This window comes from Pseudophryne corroboree, chromosome 10 (genome assembly GCF_028390025.1).
Source record: "Pseudophryne corroboree isolate aPseCor3 chromosome 10, aPseCor3.hap2, whole genome shotgun sequence".
Lineage (NCBI taxonomy): Eukaryota > Metazoa > Chordata > Amphibia > Anura > Myobatrachidae > Pseudophryne > Pseudophryne corroboree.
In genome coordinates, this window is record NC_086453.1 from 203,790,235 (window position 1) to 203,807,797 (window position 17,563).

Consider the following 17,563-nt stretch of genomic DNA (forward strand, 5'->3'; position numbering starts at 1 on the left):
TTCAAAAACTGTGGTATAGTGAACTCTTCACCTGTGGTTTTCGATCTGCACAGCTTGTTACTAGGGTTTATGTTGTTACAAGTTAGACCTCTAGATAAGGCACATTTAAAAAATCCCTGAGGTTTTTGCCTAAGCCAATCAGAGGAATTTGCCCCTATGGTAGTAACACCAGTGGTTACTTCCCCACCAGATCCTCTCTGTCCTGTGTTCTTTTTAGCTATTCTGATATTCCTATTTGGATTAAACATACTAGGTGCTAATTTGGATTGAAGAGATTCTGATTTTGTCAACTGTTTTGAAATGCGTTTCAGTGTGTATACAGTCATCTGTAGACAGGAGCGCAATATCCAGAAAAGTGATAGAGTGAGGGTGAGTAGTATGAGTAAATTTAAGAGTTCAAAGGTTAAAGTCATACAGACTGAAATTGAACGCTTACAAGAGTTACTAAAGCCCTTTGAGAATGATGCAGAATTCTCAGAAAGGGACCTAAGAGTCAATAAAAAGATTGAAGACTATGAACAAATGGTCATTTCTAATAAAACTAAGAAATTAGAACGAGATAGAGGAGATTATGAAACTGACACGGTTAGATCTTACAATAGGCAACGTGAGTACTCCAGATCAGTCAATAGGAAATATACTAGGGAGTCTTCTAATAAGGGGCCAAACTATACAAATGTAAGAAATAGATCAAGGAGTACCACGGGGAAGTGGAAGATGACGAGGAGGAGGAATGTATCATACAGAGGTAGTCCCAGTAGGGACCCACGGGGAGTTGTTTTGCAAAATAGGTATGAATGCCTAACAAGAGATGAGTATTCCCCAGCTTCCATTGTCAGGGGAGGCGCTAAACCAAAAAAAACCTTACAGAGTAAGGAGAATACTAGAGAAAGCGACCAGGCTCATTCTTTGGAGTTGAGTCCCCAAAAAAGAAATTCTTTAAACAGACCCAATATGAACTACACCAAAAGAGGGAGAGAAAGGGATTCAGAGGATGCAGGGGAGGAAAACGGCAAAAAAGAAAAAAATCAAAGACCGTATTAAACACAAAGGGTATATTTAACTTATCCTCCAGGGAATTGACTGACTCTGAAAAAACCTTGTTGAACAAAGGCTTGAAATACGCACCTGCAAAGAAGCCAAACCTATTTAGCTTGTTTGTTGATCTTAATAGATTCACGAGGAACCGGAGTAGAAAACGCTACTTTGCATATAAGAAATTGAAATCTAAAAAAGATAATGAAGACGTATTACCAATATTATTGGATGAGTCAGACAGAGCAGCAGTCGAGACCCTGGAGGATCTTCTATTGGAGAACCCAGAAGGGACAATTACACCCACAAAGATTTTTTCAATAAATGAAACAACTAAAGATAAAAGACTTTTTAAGAAAAAGTCTGATTTCTATTCCCTACAATTTAAAGGTCCATCCATAGTGGGTTTTTACAATACCACTATGGAAGACTTTAGACAACTTTGCATATCCGCCGAGAAAAATCCACTTAAAGATAATTTAACGGCTAGTGAAAGGAGGGCACTCAAGGTCTTAATGTCAGATACTAATATAACCATTAAAATGGCTGATAAGGGGGGAGGTGTAGTGCTACAAGATACATCGGATTATACTAAAGAGGCAAACAGACAATTAACAAATACCTGCTTCTATGTGATACTACCCACTAACCCCAGAGCGCTTTTTCAAAGAGAGCTTGGAACACTGTTGGATGAGGCACAAGACAGGGGCGCAATATCCAGGGATTCACGACTTTTTCTTTTTCCCTCTCACCCTATCACTCCAGCTTAGGCAAAAACCTCAGGGATTTTTTAAATGTGCTTATCTAGAGGTCTAACTTGTAACAACATAAACCCTAGTAACAAGCTGTGCAGATCGAAAACCACAGGTGAAGAGTTCACTATACCACAGTTTTTGAACTGCAATTCCACCTATGTAGTCTATTTGGTGGAATGCGGTTGTGGTATGCAGTATGTAGGCCGCACCATCAGGAAACTGCGGGTGCGGTTTATGGAACATAGAAGGAATATACTCAAGAAATGTTCACTGCACAGTCTGTCTAGACATACTAGTTCTTGTGAACAAGGTGGTTTAGCCAACATTCGTGTAACAGCTTTAGAACAAGCCAGAATAACAGAAAGGGGTGGGGATCGGTTCACCCTACTCTGTAGAAGGGAGGCCTTCTGGATTTTTCGTCTTAGGACGCTTGAACCACATGGCCTCAATGAAAATATAGAATTGAACAATATCTAATGCCCATGCTATTAGTATATGTCCCCTGTTTTCTATTGGGTCCATCTGCTTCCTAGCACCAGTCCCTCTTCTATACATCCTTCTCCTTCTTTCCCTGTAATATAAATGCACTTCCACCTTTGCTGCAATTAGGCAGCAAAAGGGCAATGGTTGTTATGTCAAGTTATGAATCCTCCCTCTCATCTTTACATTTCGGTTTATATTTAGCCCCCGCAGACTTAAGGGTCCTTGGGGACTTATGGTCAAGATTCTCCAGATGTAATTAATGTATGAATATTGAATGCTCATTTAAATTGGCCCATTTAGTGGAATTATTATTACTCAAATCCCAATACATTTGTTTCTGACAAATGTATTGGTTGTTTACTAACCAATGTGTCGTTTTAGATTAACTATCTGTCCCTACATTTGTCTGCATAACTGTTTTTTCCCCCAGGTGTGAACGTTACTAATGCACCTATATGGAACAGGTTAAAGTGTTAATTAAATACACAGTTGGAAACACAGAGATAATTTACATTTAACTCTTGTATGTTTATATTAATGTCGCTAGCTAGCAAATAATAAAATTAAGAGAGTGAAGCTTTAAAGGAATTCGTATTTGTGGGGTCTCTCGCTGTCAGGCATCCCAATGTGGTTTTGTAGTCATATTTGTAGATTTGTATATTTATGTACTTTGTGAAAAAATTATGTATCTATTTATTTCACATATACATATATTCTTATATATATATTTTTTAATAGCAAAGGCAAGTAATAATACTAAGTAGAGTATGTATTTTTAAAATATATTCTATATATGACTAATGTTGTCCAACTGCTGGTCTTTTTATTACAATTTGATGGCAATGCATAAAAAGGGTTAAAATTAACCTCTCTTATTGGTAACTAATGAGGAAATGGAAGCTGGTATAAATAGAGACTTCGAACACTCTGTCATACCTCTGATGAAACCACCCCTTTGAGAGGCGGAGAAACGCGTCAGGTGACTGAATTCTGACTGTGGAACGCAACCGGAAGCCGGAAACCCCGAACCCGGAAGCCTCTGATCGCGGGCAAACGCAGCGTCTCCTGCAGCTCTGGGCTTGCTGTCCACACCGCTCTCCCTGGCAAACAACGGCGCCCGTCGGTGCAGGCCATTACCAACAAGGCAGAAGCCCCCACTCCGGGGAACCGCCGCCGAGCGGCCTATGTACAAAGCAGCCAGCGGAGTAAGTGAGAGTTACTCACAGATGCAATACAGACGTAGATAATATCCGTCTGCAGTCATTGCATGCTACACATCACTGGACTTTTATATGATCAGCTCGAACTTGGTGAAGTATAAATAGGCTATATTAAGCAAAGAACTGCTTCTACTAAACTTGCTATTGAGCTCAATGTGCCTAAATTACTAAACGATCACTAACAGCCGGCTTATGCATGCTAACCACGCTATCCAACAGGCTACTTTTATGACTGCCAGCAAGCTCTGAGTTTTTGAACATTTGTTGTTTCTTAAAAATGTTTTATTAATTTATTTGTCTTTATATTGAGATACTTAGGATCTAAGTTGTACAGCAATTACCTAAGAAATATTATATTAAAATTTGTATATTTACAAAACCAGCAGCTGTTGCTAATCTATCTTTTTGGAGCGCCTACATCATTTTTATTTTTTGATTGTACTCTAGAATTGGTGGATGTCCAGATCCCCAGTTGTAGGCAGCTAGAAAAGTGTGAGCAACTTTAAAAACATTAATTGCTCTATTTAACCACCGATTTTTAATAAATAGCGCCCACTTTGTACTTTTCCTTTCCTGTTAATATATAAATAAGGTGGCTACGTGGTCCACGGAGAACACGTTCATTAGGTTCTATGCCTTCGATACTTCCGCCTCCCAGGATACTTCCTTTGGACGCCGGGTTCTCATACCTGCTTCGGCGCGTCCCCACCCATGAGGAACTGCTTTAGGACATCCCCGATGTTTCCCTGTGGAATCCAATGTACCCCGCTGCAGAAAAGGAGATTTATGGTAGACTTACCATTGTTAAATCTCTTTCTGCGAGGTGCATTGGTTTCACAGGGCACCCACCCTGACGCACATAGCTTCTATGGGTTTGTACAGCGTTAGCCGCTAGTCCCTTCTCCTTTCGTGAGAACGTGTTTTCTACCTTCTTTTACCTGCTCCTGCATTGGACTGGTTAACGAAACTGAGCTCACAGTGCCTGGAGGCGGGGTTATAGAGGGGGCCCCAATGCATCCTGGGACAGTCTAAAGCTTTAGCCTGGTGGTGCCTGGATCAAGATCCATCTCTACACCCCGATGTTTCCCTGTGGAACCAATGTACCTCGCAGAAAGAGATTTAACAATGGTAAGTCTACCATAACTCTCCTTTCTCTAACGTCCTAGTGGATGCTGGGGACTCCGTAAGGACCATGGGGAATAGACGGGCTCCGCAGGAGACTGGGCACTCTAAGAAAGATTTAGTACTACTGGTGTGCACTGGCTCCTCCCTCTATGCCTCTCCTCCAGACCTCAGTTAGAATCTGTGCCCGGAAGGAGCTGGGTGCATTTTAATGAGCTCTCCTGAGCTTGCTATTAAGAAAGTATTTTAGTTAGGTTTTTTTATTTTCAGAGAGCTTCTGCTGGCAACAGACTCTCTGCTACGTGGGACTGAGGGGAGAGAAGCAAACCTACTAACTGCGGCTAGGTTGCGCTTCTTAGGCTACTGGACACCATTAGCTCCAGAGGGATCGAACACAGGAACTTAACCTTGGTCGTCCGTTCCCGGAGCCGCGCCGCCGTCCCCCTCGCAGGGCCAGAAGACAGAAGCCGGCGGGTTGAAGCAAGAAGACGTCAAAATCGGCGGCAGAAGACTCCTGTCTTCATATGAGGTAGCGCACAGCACTGCAGCTGTGCGCCATTGCTCCCACACTAACCCACACACTCCGGTCACTGTAGGGTGCAGGGGGGGGGCGCCCTGGGCAGCAATTGAGTACCTCCTGGCAAAAAGCAGCATATATACAGCTGGGCACTGTAATATGCATGAGCCCCCGCCATTATTTTTACACAAAATCGCGGGACAGAAGCCCGCCGCTGAGGGGGCGGGGCTTCTTCCTCAGCACTCACCAGCGCCATTTTCTCTCCACAGCTCCGCTGAGAGAAAGCTCCCCAGGTTCTCCCCTGCAGAAGCACGATAGAAGAGGGTGAAAAAGAGAGGGGGGGCACATAAATTTGTCGTAAAACAAGATATACAGCAGCTACTGGGTTAACACTAAGTTACTGTGTGATTCCTGGGTCATATAGCGCTGGCGTGTGTGCTGGCATACTCTCTCTCTGTCTCTCCAAAGGGCCTTGTGGGGGAACTGTCTTCAAATAGAGCATCCCCTGTGTGTGTGGTGTGTCGGTACGTGTGTGTCGACATGTCTGAGGTAAAAGGCTCCCCTAAGGAGGAGATGGAGCAAATGTGTGTGAGAGGGTGTCTCCGTTGACAACGCCGACACCTGTTTGGATATGTATATGTGCTAAGGTGAATTTATTGCACAAAAGATTAGAGAACAGACAGGAAATCTACCCATGTCTGTCCCTATGGCGCAGAGACCTTCAGAGTCTCAAAATGCTCACTATCCAAAATAATACACACTGATATCGACACGGAGTTCGACTCCAGTGTCGACTACGATATCGCAAAGTTACAGCCAAAATGGCAGAAAAGTATTCAATATATGATTATTGTAATAAAAGATGATTTGCATATCACTGATGACTCATTTGTCTCTGACACAAGGGTACACATGTTTAAGGGGAGAAAGCTGAGGTAAATTTCCCTCCTCTCATGAGGAAAAAGAGCGGGAATCTCCAGACAAGAGACTGCAGCTTCCCACAAAGAATTCTCAGGCAGTATCCTTTCCCCACTAGGGCCAGGATGTGATGGGAATCTTCCCCTGGGGTGTCACGTTTGCCCAGAAGGTAGCCTTAGCTATTCTCAGGGATCCTGCAGATAGCGTGCACATTCTGGTACACTACTCAGACCGGCGATTGGGTCGGCATGGGTTTATAGCGCTGTGGCGGCGTGGACAGGTACCTTATCAGCAGAAATTGAGACCCTAGTATGTAGATATATATATATATATGAGAAAGAGAGATATATAGATATATATATGTATATATATATATATAATGTGTATATAGAGATATATATATATATATATATATATATATATATATATATTAAAGATGCTGTCTTAAGATAGATATATATATATATATATATATAATACACACACACACACATATATATATATATATATATATATATATATATAATACACACACACACACACATATATATATATATATATATATATATATATATATAAAACATGCCCAAAGAGACGTGAGTATACTGGGTCCTAGAGTCAAAGTTATGTCGATTTCTGCTTGACGTGTCCTGTAGAATATGCAATGGACAGATGATGCCGACTTAAGAGGCATATGGAAGGCTGAGGATTGTGTGGAGAAGGGTTCTCGGACCTGGTCTCCACGGCTATAGCTGGTAATTCTGATATTTTGCCTTATATTCCTGCACAGCCTAGGAAAGCACGTCATTATCAAATGCAGCTTTTCAAACAAAGAAACCGGAAAGTCCGAGGTGCGTCCTTTCTTGCCAGAGGAAAGAAGCTGCACAACACAGCTAGTTCCCAGGAACAGAAGTCCTCCCCGACCTCTATGAAGATCCACCGCATGTCGCTGGGGCTCCACAGACGGAGCTAGGCCCGGTGGGGGCACGCTTTCGTAAGTTCAGTGGGTTCACTCCCTGTTAGATCCCTGGGCAATAGATATTGTGTCTCAGGGATACAAGCTGGACTTTGAGAAGATGCCTCCTCACTGAAGGCCCTGCCGGCTTCCCCCCACGAGAGGGAAACAGGGTTAACTGCAATTCACAAATTGTATCTTCAACAGGTGGTGGTCAAGGTTCCCCTCCTTCGACAAGGAGGGGGTTATTATTCGACCATGTGATAGTCCCGAAACCAGACGGTTCGGTCAGACCCATATTGAATTTAAAATCCCTGAACATATACCTGAAAAGGTTCAAGTTCAAGATGGAATCGCTAAGAGCGGTCGTTACAAGCCTGAAAGGGGGAGATTTTATCGTGACTCTGGACATAAAGGAGGCATAGCTTCATGTCCCCATTTATCCACCTCATCAGGCGTACCTCAGAATTGCGGTACGGGATTGTCATTACCAATTTCAGACGTTGCCGTTTGGTCTCTCCACGGCCTTGAGAATATTCACCAAGGTAATGGCGGAAATGAGGGTGCTCCTGCGGAAGCAAGGTGTCACTATTATCACGTACTGGGACGATCTCCTCCTAAAAGCGAGATCAAGTGAGCAGTGGCTGAACAGCGTATCACTTTCTCTGGAAGTGTAACGGCAACACGGCTGGATTGTATATATTCCAAAGTCGCAGTTGGTTCCTACAGCTCATCTGCCTCTCCTAGGCATGATCCTAGACACAGACCAGAAAAGGGTTATCTCCCGATAGAGAGAGCTCAGGAGCTCGTGACACTGGTCAGGAATCTATTAAAACCAAAACAGGTGTCAGTGCATCACTGCACTCGAGTCCTGGGAAGGATGGTGGCATCATACGAGGCCATTCCCTTCGGCAGGTTCCATGAGAGGACCTTCCAATGGGACTTACTGGACAAGTGGTCCGGATCACATCTTTAGATGCATCGGTTAATCACCCTGTCCCCCTGGGCCAGGGTCTCTCTCCTGTGGTGGCTGCAGAGTGCTCACCTTCTCGAAGGTCGCAGATTCGGCATTCAGGACTGGGTCCTGGTGACCACGGATGCAGGCCTCCGAGGGTGGGGGGCCAGTCACATAGGGAAAAAAATTTCAAGGGCTGTGGTCAAGTCAGGAGACTTGCCTTCACATCAATATCCTGAAATTAAGGGCCATATACAACGCCCTAAGTCAAGCGGAGACCCTGCTTCGCAACCAATCGGTGCTGATTCAATCAGACAGCATCACTGCAGTGGCTCATGTAAACCGCCAAGGCGGCACAAGGAGCAGGGTGGCGATGGCGGAAGCCACCAGAATTCTTCGATGGGCGGAGAATCACGTATGAGCACTGTCAGCAGTGTTCATTCTGGGAGTGGACAACTGGGAAGCAGACTTCCTCAAGAAGTCTTCGCGCAGATTGTAGGTCGGTGGGAACTGCCACAGGTGGACATGATGGCATCCCGCCTCAACAAAAAGCTACAGAGGTATTGCGCCAGGTCAAGAGACCCTCAGGCGATAGCTGTAGACGCACTGGTGACACCGTGGATGTTCCAGTCGGTTTATGTGTTTCCTCCTCTTCCTCTCATACCCAAGGTGATGAGAATCATAGGAAAAGGAGGAGTGAGAACAATACTTATTGTTCCGGATTGGCCAAGAAGGACTTGGTATCCAGATCTGCAAGAAATGCTCACAGAGGACCCATAGCCTCTGCCTTTCAGACAGGACTTGTTGCAGCAGGGGCCCTGTCTGTTCCAAGACTTACCGCGGCTGCGTTTGTTGGCATGGCGGTTGAACGCCGGATCCGGGCAGAAAAAGGCATTCCGGATGTGGTTATTCCTACACTGATAAAGGCAAGGAAGGAGGTGACGGCTAAACATTATCACCGTATATGGCGGAAAAGAATGTTGCTTGGTGTGAGGCCAGGAATGCCCCTACGGAGGAATTCCAGCTGGGCCATTTCCTTCACTTCCTACAGTCGGGAATGACATTGGGCCTGAAATTGGGTTCCATTACGGTCCAGGTTTCGGCCCTATCCATTTTCTTTCAAAAAGAACTGACTTCTCTTCCTGAAGTCCAGATGTTGTATAGGGAGTGCTGCATATTCAGCCCCCTTTTGTGCCACCAGTGGCACTTTAGGATCTTAACGTGGTGTTGAGTTTCCTGAAATCTCACTGGTTTGAGCCACTTAAGACCGTGGAGTTAAAATATCTCACGTGGGAAGTGGTCATGCTATTTGCCTTAGCTTCGGCTAGGCGTGTGTCAGAATTGGAGGCTTTGTCATGTAAAAGCCCCTATCTGGTTTTCCATATGGACAGGGCAGGATTACGGACTCGTCCGCAATTTCTGCAGAAGGTGGTGTCATCTTTTCATTTGAACCAACCTATTGTGGTGCCTGCGGCTACTCGTGACTTGAAGGATTCCAAGTTGCTTGATGTAGTCAGGGCTTTGAAGATCTATATAGCCAGGACGGCTGGATTCAGGAAAACTGACTCGCTGTTTATCCTGTATGCATCCAACAAGCTGGGTGCTCCTGCTTCAAAGCAAACTATTGCTCGCTGGATCTGTAACACGATTCAGCAGGCTCATTCTGCGGCTGGATTGCCGCATCCAAAATCGGTGAAAGCCCATTCCACAAGGAAGGTGGGCTCTTCTTGGGCGGCTGCTCGAGGGGTCTCGGCATTACAGCTTTGCCGAGCAGCTACTTGGTCGGGTTCAAACACCTTTGCTAAGTTCTACAAGTTTGATACCCTGGCTGAGGAGGACCTTGTGTTTGCCCATTCGGTGCTGCAGAGTCATCCGCACTCTCCCGCCCGTTTGGGAGCTTTGGTATAATCCCCATGGTCCTTACGGAGTCCCCAGCATCCACTAGGACGTTAGAGAAAATAAGATTTTACTCACCGGTAAATCTATTTCTCGTAGTCCGTAGTTGATGCTGGGCGCCCGTCCCAAGTGCGGACTTTCTGCAATACGTGTATATAGTTATTGCTTAATAAAGGGTTATGTTATGTTGGCATCCGTGGGTGATGCTTTGTTGTTGTTCATACTGTTAACTGGGTATGTTATCACAAGTTATACGGTGTGATTGGTGTGGCTGGTATGAGTCTTACCCTGGATTCCACAATCCTTTCCTTGTAATGTCAGCTCTTCCGGGCACAGTTTCCTTAACTGAGGTCTGGAGGAGGGGCATAGAGGGAGGAGCCAGTGCACACCAGTAGTACTAAATCTTTCTTAGAGTGCCCAGTCTCCTGCGGAGCCCGTCTATTCCCCATGGTCCTTACGGAGTCCCCAGCATCCACTACGGACTACGAGAAATAGATTTACCGGTGAGTAAAATCTTGTTTTTTCAACTGTAAAACTGCAAATGAAGGACATGTTTTGTGTGCTTATCACTCCCTAGATGATAGTGTGTTACTTGTTTTCCAGGTTATTTACAATTGATGCAGTAAAACAAGAACTTTCACTGTTATTAGCCAGATAATGTGAATAGGTAGAATTACAATAGGTGTTTTGGTTGCTTTTTTTTTTTTTTGTTAGCGTACAACTGTCATCTACTGAATATAATAATTCAGATCGAAGGACTGTTCTGAATGATAATCGATCAGTTTATGTACAAATGATAATCAGCTAAACACTAAAAAAACAGTCATTCAAGTTTGGTTTACTAACCTCCAACCAGCAGACAAATTGTTCACGTGTATGATTACAGAACCATTTTGGTAAATGATTCATCCGATAAAACAGTCATGATTTATATAGGTGGCAATATGCTAAGTGTCTGCCTACCAATACCAATACTATAGGAGGTTTATAATTTGGGACGGGGTGTAAGGGTGTCCCCCAAAATTCTTAACCAGCAGTTATGCTTTCAGACAAATGCAGTTTGCCCCATTGTCAGGGGGAATACAAAGTGGGATCCTCCCTGATTTTAAGCTAACCAGCACTAGACTTTGACAGTCCGAAACCATAGACAGAAGACCCGCATTGTGGGCAACCTCCCACCATGGCTCTAACACTTGGCATAAGGGATGGCTTCCACTAGAAAGGTGGTCCCGCACTCTTCTGCCTTTTTTTTTTTTTTTTTATGCATCCGACCACCCTGAGAAACTTAGCCCTGGTGCTTACTGGCCCCCATTGACTCCCCTGGCTAATTCAGCCTTGGTGCCAGCAGCTTAGTTAGCTTAAATTTAGGGGGGAATCCACGTTAGGGTTTTCCACAGATTTTGGGGTAACAAACACTAGGCTGTGTTGGTTTGAAATTAGAAGGTATTCTCACTGATTTAATTATTTGTTTTACTTATAGGTTGCAGATTTACTTTTTTTGTTGTTGATCCAGCCCTTTTAATTAAATTTGATAGTATGATGCGTCTGTGGCAGGGGAGGGCAATAAACAGCCCTCCAGCTGCTGTTGAACTACACATCCCAGCAATCCCTGCAAAAGTTTCAGCACAAGCAGATAGTAAAAATGTTGCAGGGCATGCTGGGATGTGTAGTTCTACAGCAGCTGTAGGGCCACTTATTGCCCACCCCTGGTCTATGGGGAAAACAAACCGCTAGAGACAGAATATCTGATAATAAATCCTTTAGCGTAACTTCATGATCTAAATCTGATTTACAAAATCCACTGTAGTCACAAGCTTACTAGTGCATACAATATTTGTATCTTAACTTTATGTGGCTCAAACATTAATATAGTTGTGTATATATTTTAAGCTTTTCGTTTCCCGTTTTCATTTTTTGTGCCCTTTGCTTATCATTGCTATTCACTTAAACAGGAAATGAAGCAAAAACAACGAGCGCAAGAAGAACTAACGAGCAGGCCGCAATCCCTTCCTCTCCCAGATGTGGTACCAGATTCAGAAGCTCACATCGGTCAGAATGGAGCTGCACTTTTGAATGGTCATGTCCCTTTGGCAGCAGCAAATCACCCGGGTCTACAACAGCCAAACCGTAACCATGGACTCCTGGGAGGGGCATTGGCCAATGTCTTTGTCATAGTAGGCTTTGCAGCCTTCGCCTACACAGTGAAATATGTACTAAGAAGCATAGCTCAGGAGTGAAGGTCCTACCAGACGCGCCTAGAAGATGTGGAGACCAAACTAGATGAAACGAGCAAATGAACTGTTAGAAAGAGTTGGACTCTGCACCACGCTCGAGTTACTACTATTTGTGCTACAGTCGTGCAAAGTGATAGATCAGTTGGCTCTTGGGTTTAATATTATATATATATATATTTTTTTTTTTTAAGGACATGAACAAGCGGTTGCAGATTTTCCATGATGGCAGACAAACAAATCTTAAACTGCTGTCTCTGGTCGTTGAATTGGCCATTACAGGGTGGCTACACTTCTATTTACATTAATACATGAACATTGGTGATCATTCTTTTTTTTCTTTTTTTTTTCTGCTACGTACCTATCGAGATGACATGGCTTTGGCTACAGTTATATCCACTGCTTGTCCCATTCCAGCATACAGGTTCCAAACGATTGTCCTGTTATGGACAGCAGATCAAGTCCAAATGTCTAATGTACATGTGATTTCCTGCTCCTTCTTTTTTTTTTTTTTTCTTTTTTTCTTTCCCTTTTTTTTTTTAAATTGTTGTAAGTTTTAGGTATGACAGTGAGGTGGTATTTTATGACGAAATAATTATATCAGTAAATTTCTATCCTAATAAAATGGATATTAACCTTTTATTAGACCACACAGACCATCCTTAGAGCATCTGTTACATGTCCGACCAACATGGGTCTATAGAGTTGTGAAATTTCCTCCTTATGTACGAAAGGGTGTTGTTTCTAATTCGTTCAGAATTGGAATTGGAATGGGGCTTGGGCGCCTTAAGAAACATGAAAACAGTTGTTTTGCACATAACGGAACATGTACAATTGTAATAATTAGTAGGGATGGTCCAGTTTTAGGGTGGTTGCTTTGATTTCTACTGTATAGCCAGTTGACCTCAAACTGTTTTAAATTATGCCTCCCACCCACATACATTGAAGATGGCTATTTATAGCGTAATCCAGAATAGAGCCTATCCTTTCACTTTGTGTATCCCGGCTCAGCGATGTTGCTAATACATAGATAGGTTGCATTCTCATGATTATTGGTTACGCCACAAATGTCTGCCTGTGGGTATCGGTGACGGGTCATCTAATTTATAAAACATAGCACTTGACAAGACTCAGGCAGTTAGGAGCCTTGTACTGAACATTTGATTTGTAAACATGTCTTACTGGATTAAACGTCATTTAAAAGATAAAAGTGATCACCACAAATTTGATTGACGTATTTACATTTTTGTATATTCAATGTGCTAGCAAATGTATTGAGTTTTATAAACTTCATTTCTTCTGCACTCCAATCCTTTCTTGTGCGTTGGCGTCTTTACAATTGTGCCAAGAGACTGTTGCGGTCATTGTGGGTATGAACTGACTTACCAGATCAGTCTTCCGAGAAATGGACTCTCTGTAAGGGGGAATGGATTCCAAATTAATCTATATAGAAAGGGATTTTTTTTTATTTTACTAAAGCTATATGAAGTTATTGCATATATAATTTTGATACATACAATGTAATAGGTGGATTAGTTTCAGTGTGTGATTAAGTTCACTGAGGAACGTTGGATAATTGTTGCTAATTTCCATGCTGCTGCTACAATCCATCTGTTTAACAACTGGGATGTTTCCTAGTAATGGTTTTGTGTACAGAAATGTAAGTTACATGTTTAACCTTGATTACAGTATTTTTATACTGAGTATATGACAATAAGCTTGTGGAAAGGAAGAGACTGCTATTCTGAGCGATAAACCTGAGCGATAAACTTGTTCCTTACTGGATCAGTTCTAATACTACAATTTCATCTTACATAGAACAGGGTCACTACTGGGTGTTTGACAGAAATGAAAAAGTTAAATTTTAGGCTCTTTTTTAATTTTCTTTCTCTTACGTCCTAGAGGTTGCTGGGGTCCATTTTAGTACCATGGGGTATAGACTGTTCCGCAGGAGCCTTGGGCACTTTAAGACTTTTTAACAGTGTGAACTGGCTCCTCCCTCTATGCCCCTTCTCCAGACCTCAGTTTAGAAAATGTGCCCGGGAGACTGGCTGCACATCAGTGGAGCTCTACAGAGTTCTGCTGGAAAAGACTTTGTTAGGTTTTTTGTTTTACAGGGAAGCTGCTGGCAACAGCTTCCCTGCTTTGTGGGACTTAGAGGGGGGGGGGGGGGAGTAGGAACCAACTTCTCCATTAGTTCAATGGCTCTGCTTCCGCTGACAGAACACCATTAGCTCCTGAAGGGTACTGAACACATCCCTTGCCTGGCTGCACACTCCCACAGCACTGCTGCCATCCCCTTATAGAGCCAGAAGTCAGAAGGCTGGTGAGTATTTACCGGAGACCTGCAGAGAGGGGTCCTCCGGTCATCGTGGCGGCATAAAGGTACCAGCACAGCGCGGGATGCTGCGCAGCAACGTGTCTCTCTGCACAAGGTGCAGAGCGTACGGGGGGGGCGCGCTCTGAGGGACATATTAAAATCCTTACTCTCACTGGCATAAAGTACATACATGTGAGCCGCTAATGTACACTACCCCCGCCAGTATAAAAAATGTGTTCACTGAGGTAGAATCGCGCCATTACAGGGGGGCGGGGCTTCTCAGACTTGCCAGTAACACTCATTGGGTGCCATTTTCTTCAACAGAAACGCCAGTGTGCTGATTCTGAAGCTGCTTCTCACACATCGCGGATACAAGTACCAGGGTGTTATGGAAGGGAGGGGAGCACATATTACATTAGGTCTGCGGACTTAATATTGAATTATACAGCGCTGTGATTGTGTATACTGTATACAATACGTATAGGTGCGTGGTGTGGACTGGCAAATTCCTTTGGGTCCCTCTGACAGACCTTAGTGTAGGTCTGTCCCCATTAGCTCCCCGGTGTGGAAGTGGTGTGACTGTACAAGTGTGTACCATGTCTGGAGAAAGTTCTTCCCCAGAGGAACCCAATTTGAATGCACAAGAGTGTTCTGAGCCTGTGTGGGTGAGAAAGCTGCAGAATGTGTCTAAGCTTGCAAAGAAATTCTCTGAGTCTGAACAGCAGACAAAGTATTGCTGACTCCTCCACATCATCCACTCGGGATCCCTCCAGTTCCCAGAAAAGGTCTCTGGCGCAGATTATGCAAAGGGACACTGACACAGATTCCGACACAGAGGTCGACACTGGGGATTTGAGTGGGGTAGACCCCAAACTAGCTAAGAGCATTCAGTGTATGATAGTCGCTATACAAGAGGTGTTAGAATTTACTGACACAACACCTACACCTGAGGAAATTGATTATTTCTCTAACGTCCTAGTGGATGCTGGGGACTCCGAAAGGACCATGGGAATAGCGGCTCCGCAGGAGACTGGGCACAAAGTAAAAGCTTTAGGACTAGCTGGTGTGCACTGGCTCCTCCCCCTATGACCCTCCTCCAAGCCTCAGTTAAGATTTTGTGCCCGAACGAGAAGGGTGCAATCTAGGTGGCTCTCCTGAGCTGCTTAGAGTAAAAGTTTAAATAGGTTTTTTTTATTTTCAGTGAGACCTGCTGGCAACAGGCTCACTGCATCGAGGGACTAAGGGGAGAAGAAGCGAACTCACCTGCGTGCAGAGTGGATTGGGCTTCTTAGGCTACTGGACATTAGCTCCAGAGGGACGATCACAGGCCCAGCCATGGATGGGTCCCGGAGCCGCGCCGCCGGCCCCCTTACAGAGCCAGAAGAGTGAAGAGGTCCAGAAAATCGGCGGCAGAAGACGTCCTGTCTTCAATAAGGTAGCGCACAGCACCGCAGCTGTGCGCCATTGCTCTCAGCACACTTCACACTCCGGTCACTGAGGGTGCAGGGCGCTGGGGGGGGCGCCCTGGGACGCAATGAAAATACCTTAAATGGCTAAAAATACATCACATATAGCTCCTGGGCTATATGGATGTATTTAACCCCTGCCAGTTTTCCACAAAAAAGCGGGAGAAAGGCCGCCGAAAAAGGGGCGGAGCCTATCTCCTCAGCACACAAGCGCCATTTTTTCCTCACAGCTCCGTTGGAGGAAGGCTCCCTGACTCTCCCCTGCAGTCCTGCACAACAGAAACAGGGTAAAACAAGAGAGGGGGGGGCACTAAATTGGCATATTAATATATACAGCAGCTATATTAGGGAAAAACACTTATATAAGGCTATCCCTATATATATATATATATATATATATATATATAGCGCTCTGGTGTGTGCTGGCAAACTCTCCCTCTGTCTCCCCAAAGGGCTAGTGGGGTCCTGTCCTCTATCAGAGCATTCCCTGTGTGTGTGCTGGTACGCTGTGTCGACATGTATGAGGAGGAAAATGGTGTGGAGGCGGAGCAATTGCCTGTGTTAGTGATGTCACCCCCTAGGGAGTCGACACCTGACTGGATGGTCTTATGGAAAGAATTACGTGATAGTGTCGGCACTTTACAAAAGACTGTTGACGACATTAGACAGCCGGCAAATCAGTTGATACCTGTACAGGCGTCTCAAACACCGTCAGGGGCTATAAAACGCCCGTTACCTCAGGTCGATACAGACACTGACACGGACACTGACTCCAGTGTCGACGGTGAGGAAACAAACGTATTTTCCAGTAGGGCCACACGTTACATGATCACGGCAATGAAGGAGGTTTTGAACATTTCTGATACTACAAGTACCACAAAAAAGGGTATTATGTGGGGTGTGAAAAAACTACCCGTAGTTTTTCCTGAATCAGATGAATTAAATGAGGTGTGTGATGAAGCGTGGGTTTCCCCCGATAAAAAACTGCTAATTTCTAAAAAATTATTGGCATTATACCCTTTCCCGCCAGAGGTTAGGGCGCGTTGGGAAACACCCCCTAGGGTAGATAAGGCGCTCACACGCTTATCAAAACAAGTGGCGTTACCGTCTCCTGATACGGCCGCCCTCAAGGAACCAGCTGATAGGAAGCTGGAAAATATCCTAAAAAGTATATACACACATACTGGTATTATACTGCGACCAGCAATCGCCTCAGCCTGGATGTGCAGTGCTGGGGTGGCTTGGTCGGATTCCCTGACTGAAAATATTGATACCCTGGACAGGGACAGTATATTATTGATTATAGAGCATTTAAAGGATGCATTTCTATATATGCGAGATGCACAGAGGGATATTTGCACTCTGGCATCAAGAGTAAGTGCGATGTCCATTTCTGCCAGAAGAGGATTATGGACGCGACAGTGGTCAGGGGATGCGGATTCCAAACGGCATATGGAAGTATTGCCGTATAAAGGGGAGGAGTTATTTGGGGTCGGTCTATCGGACCTGGTGGCCACGGCAACGGCTGGAAAATCCACCTTTTTACCCCAAGTCACCTCGCAGCAGAAAAAGATACCGTCTTTTCAGGCTCAGTCCTTTCGTCCCCATAAGGGCAAGCGGGCAAAAGGCCACTCATATCTGCCCCGGGGCAGAGGAAGGGGAAAAAGACTGCAGCAAACAGCCTCTTCCC

At 44.5% G+C, this 17,563-nt stretch overlaps 1 protein-coding gene across 1 annotated transcript in view; it reads left to right on the plus strand.

Annotated features, from left to right (window-relative positions):
- Window positions 1-13,297, plus strand: part of UBE2J2 (ubiquitin conjugating enzyme E2 J2) — a 164,173-nt gene extending 150,876 nt beyond the window's left edge. The window contains exon 7 of the mRNA XM_063943039.1: window positions 11,809-13,297. Coding sequence (XP_063799109.1) covers window positions 11,809-12,093 — 285 coding nt within the window. The 3' untranslated portion in view covers window positions 12,094-13,297. The remainder of the gene's footprint in view (window positions 1-11,808) is intronic.
- The last annotated feature ends 4,266 nt before the right edge of the window (window positions 13,298-17,563 follow it).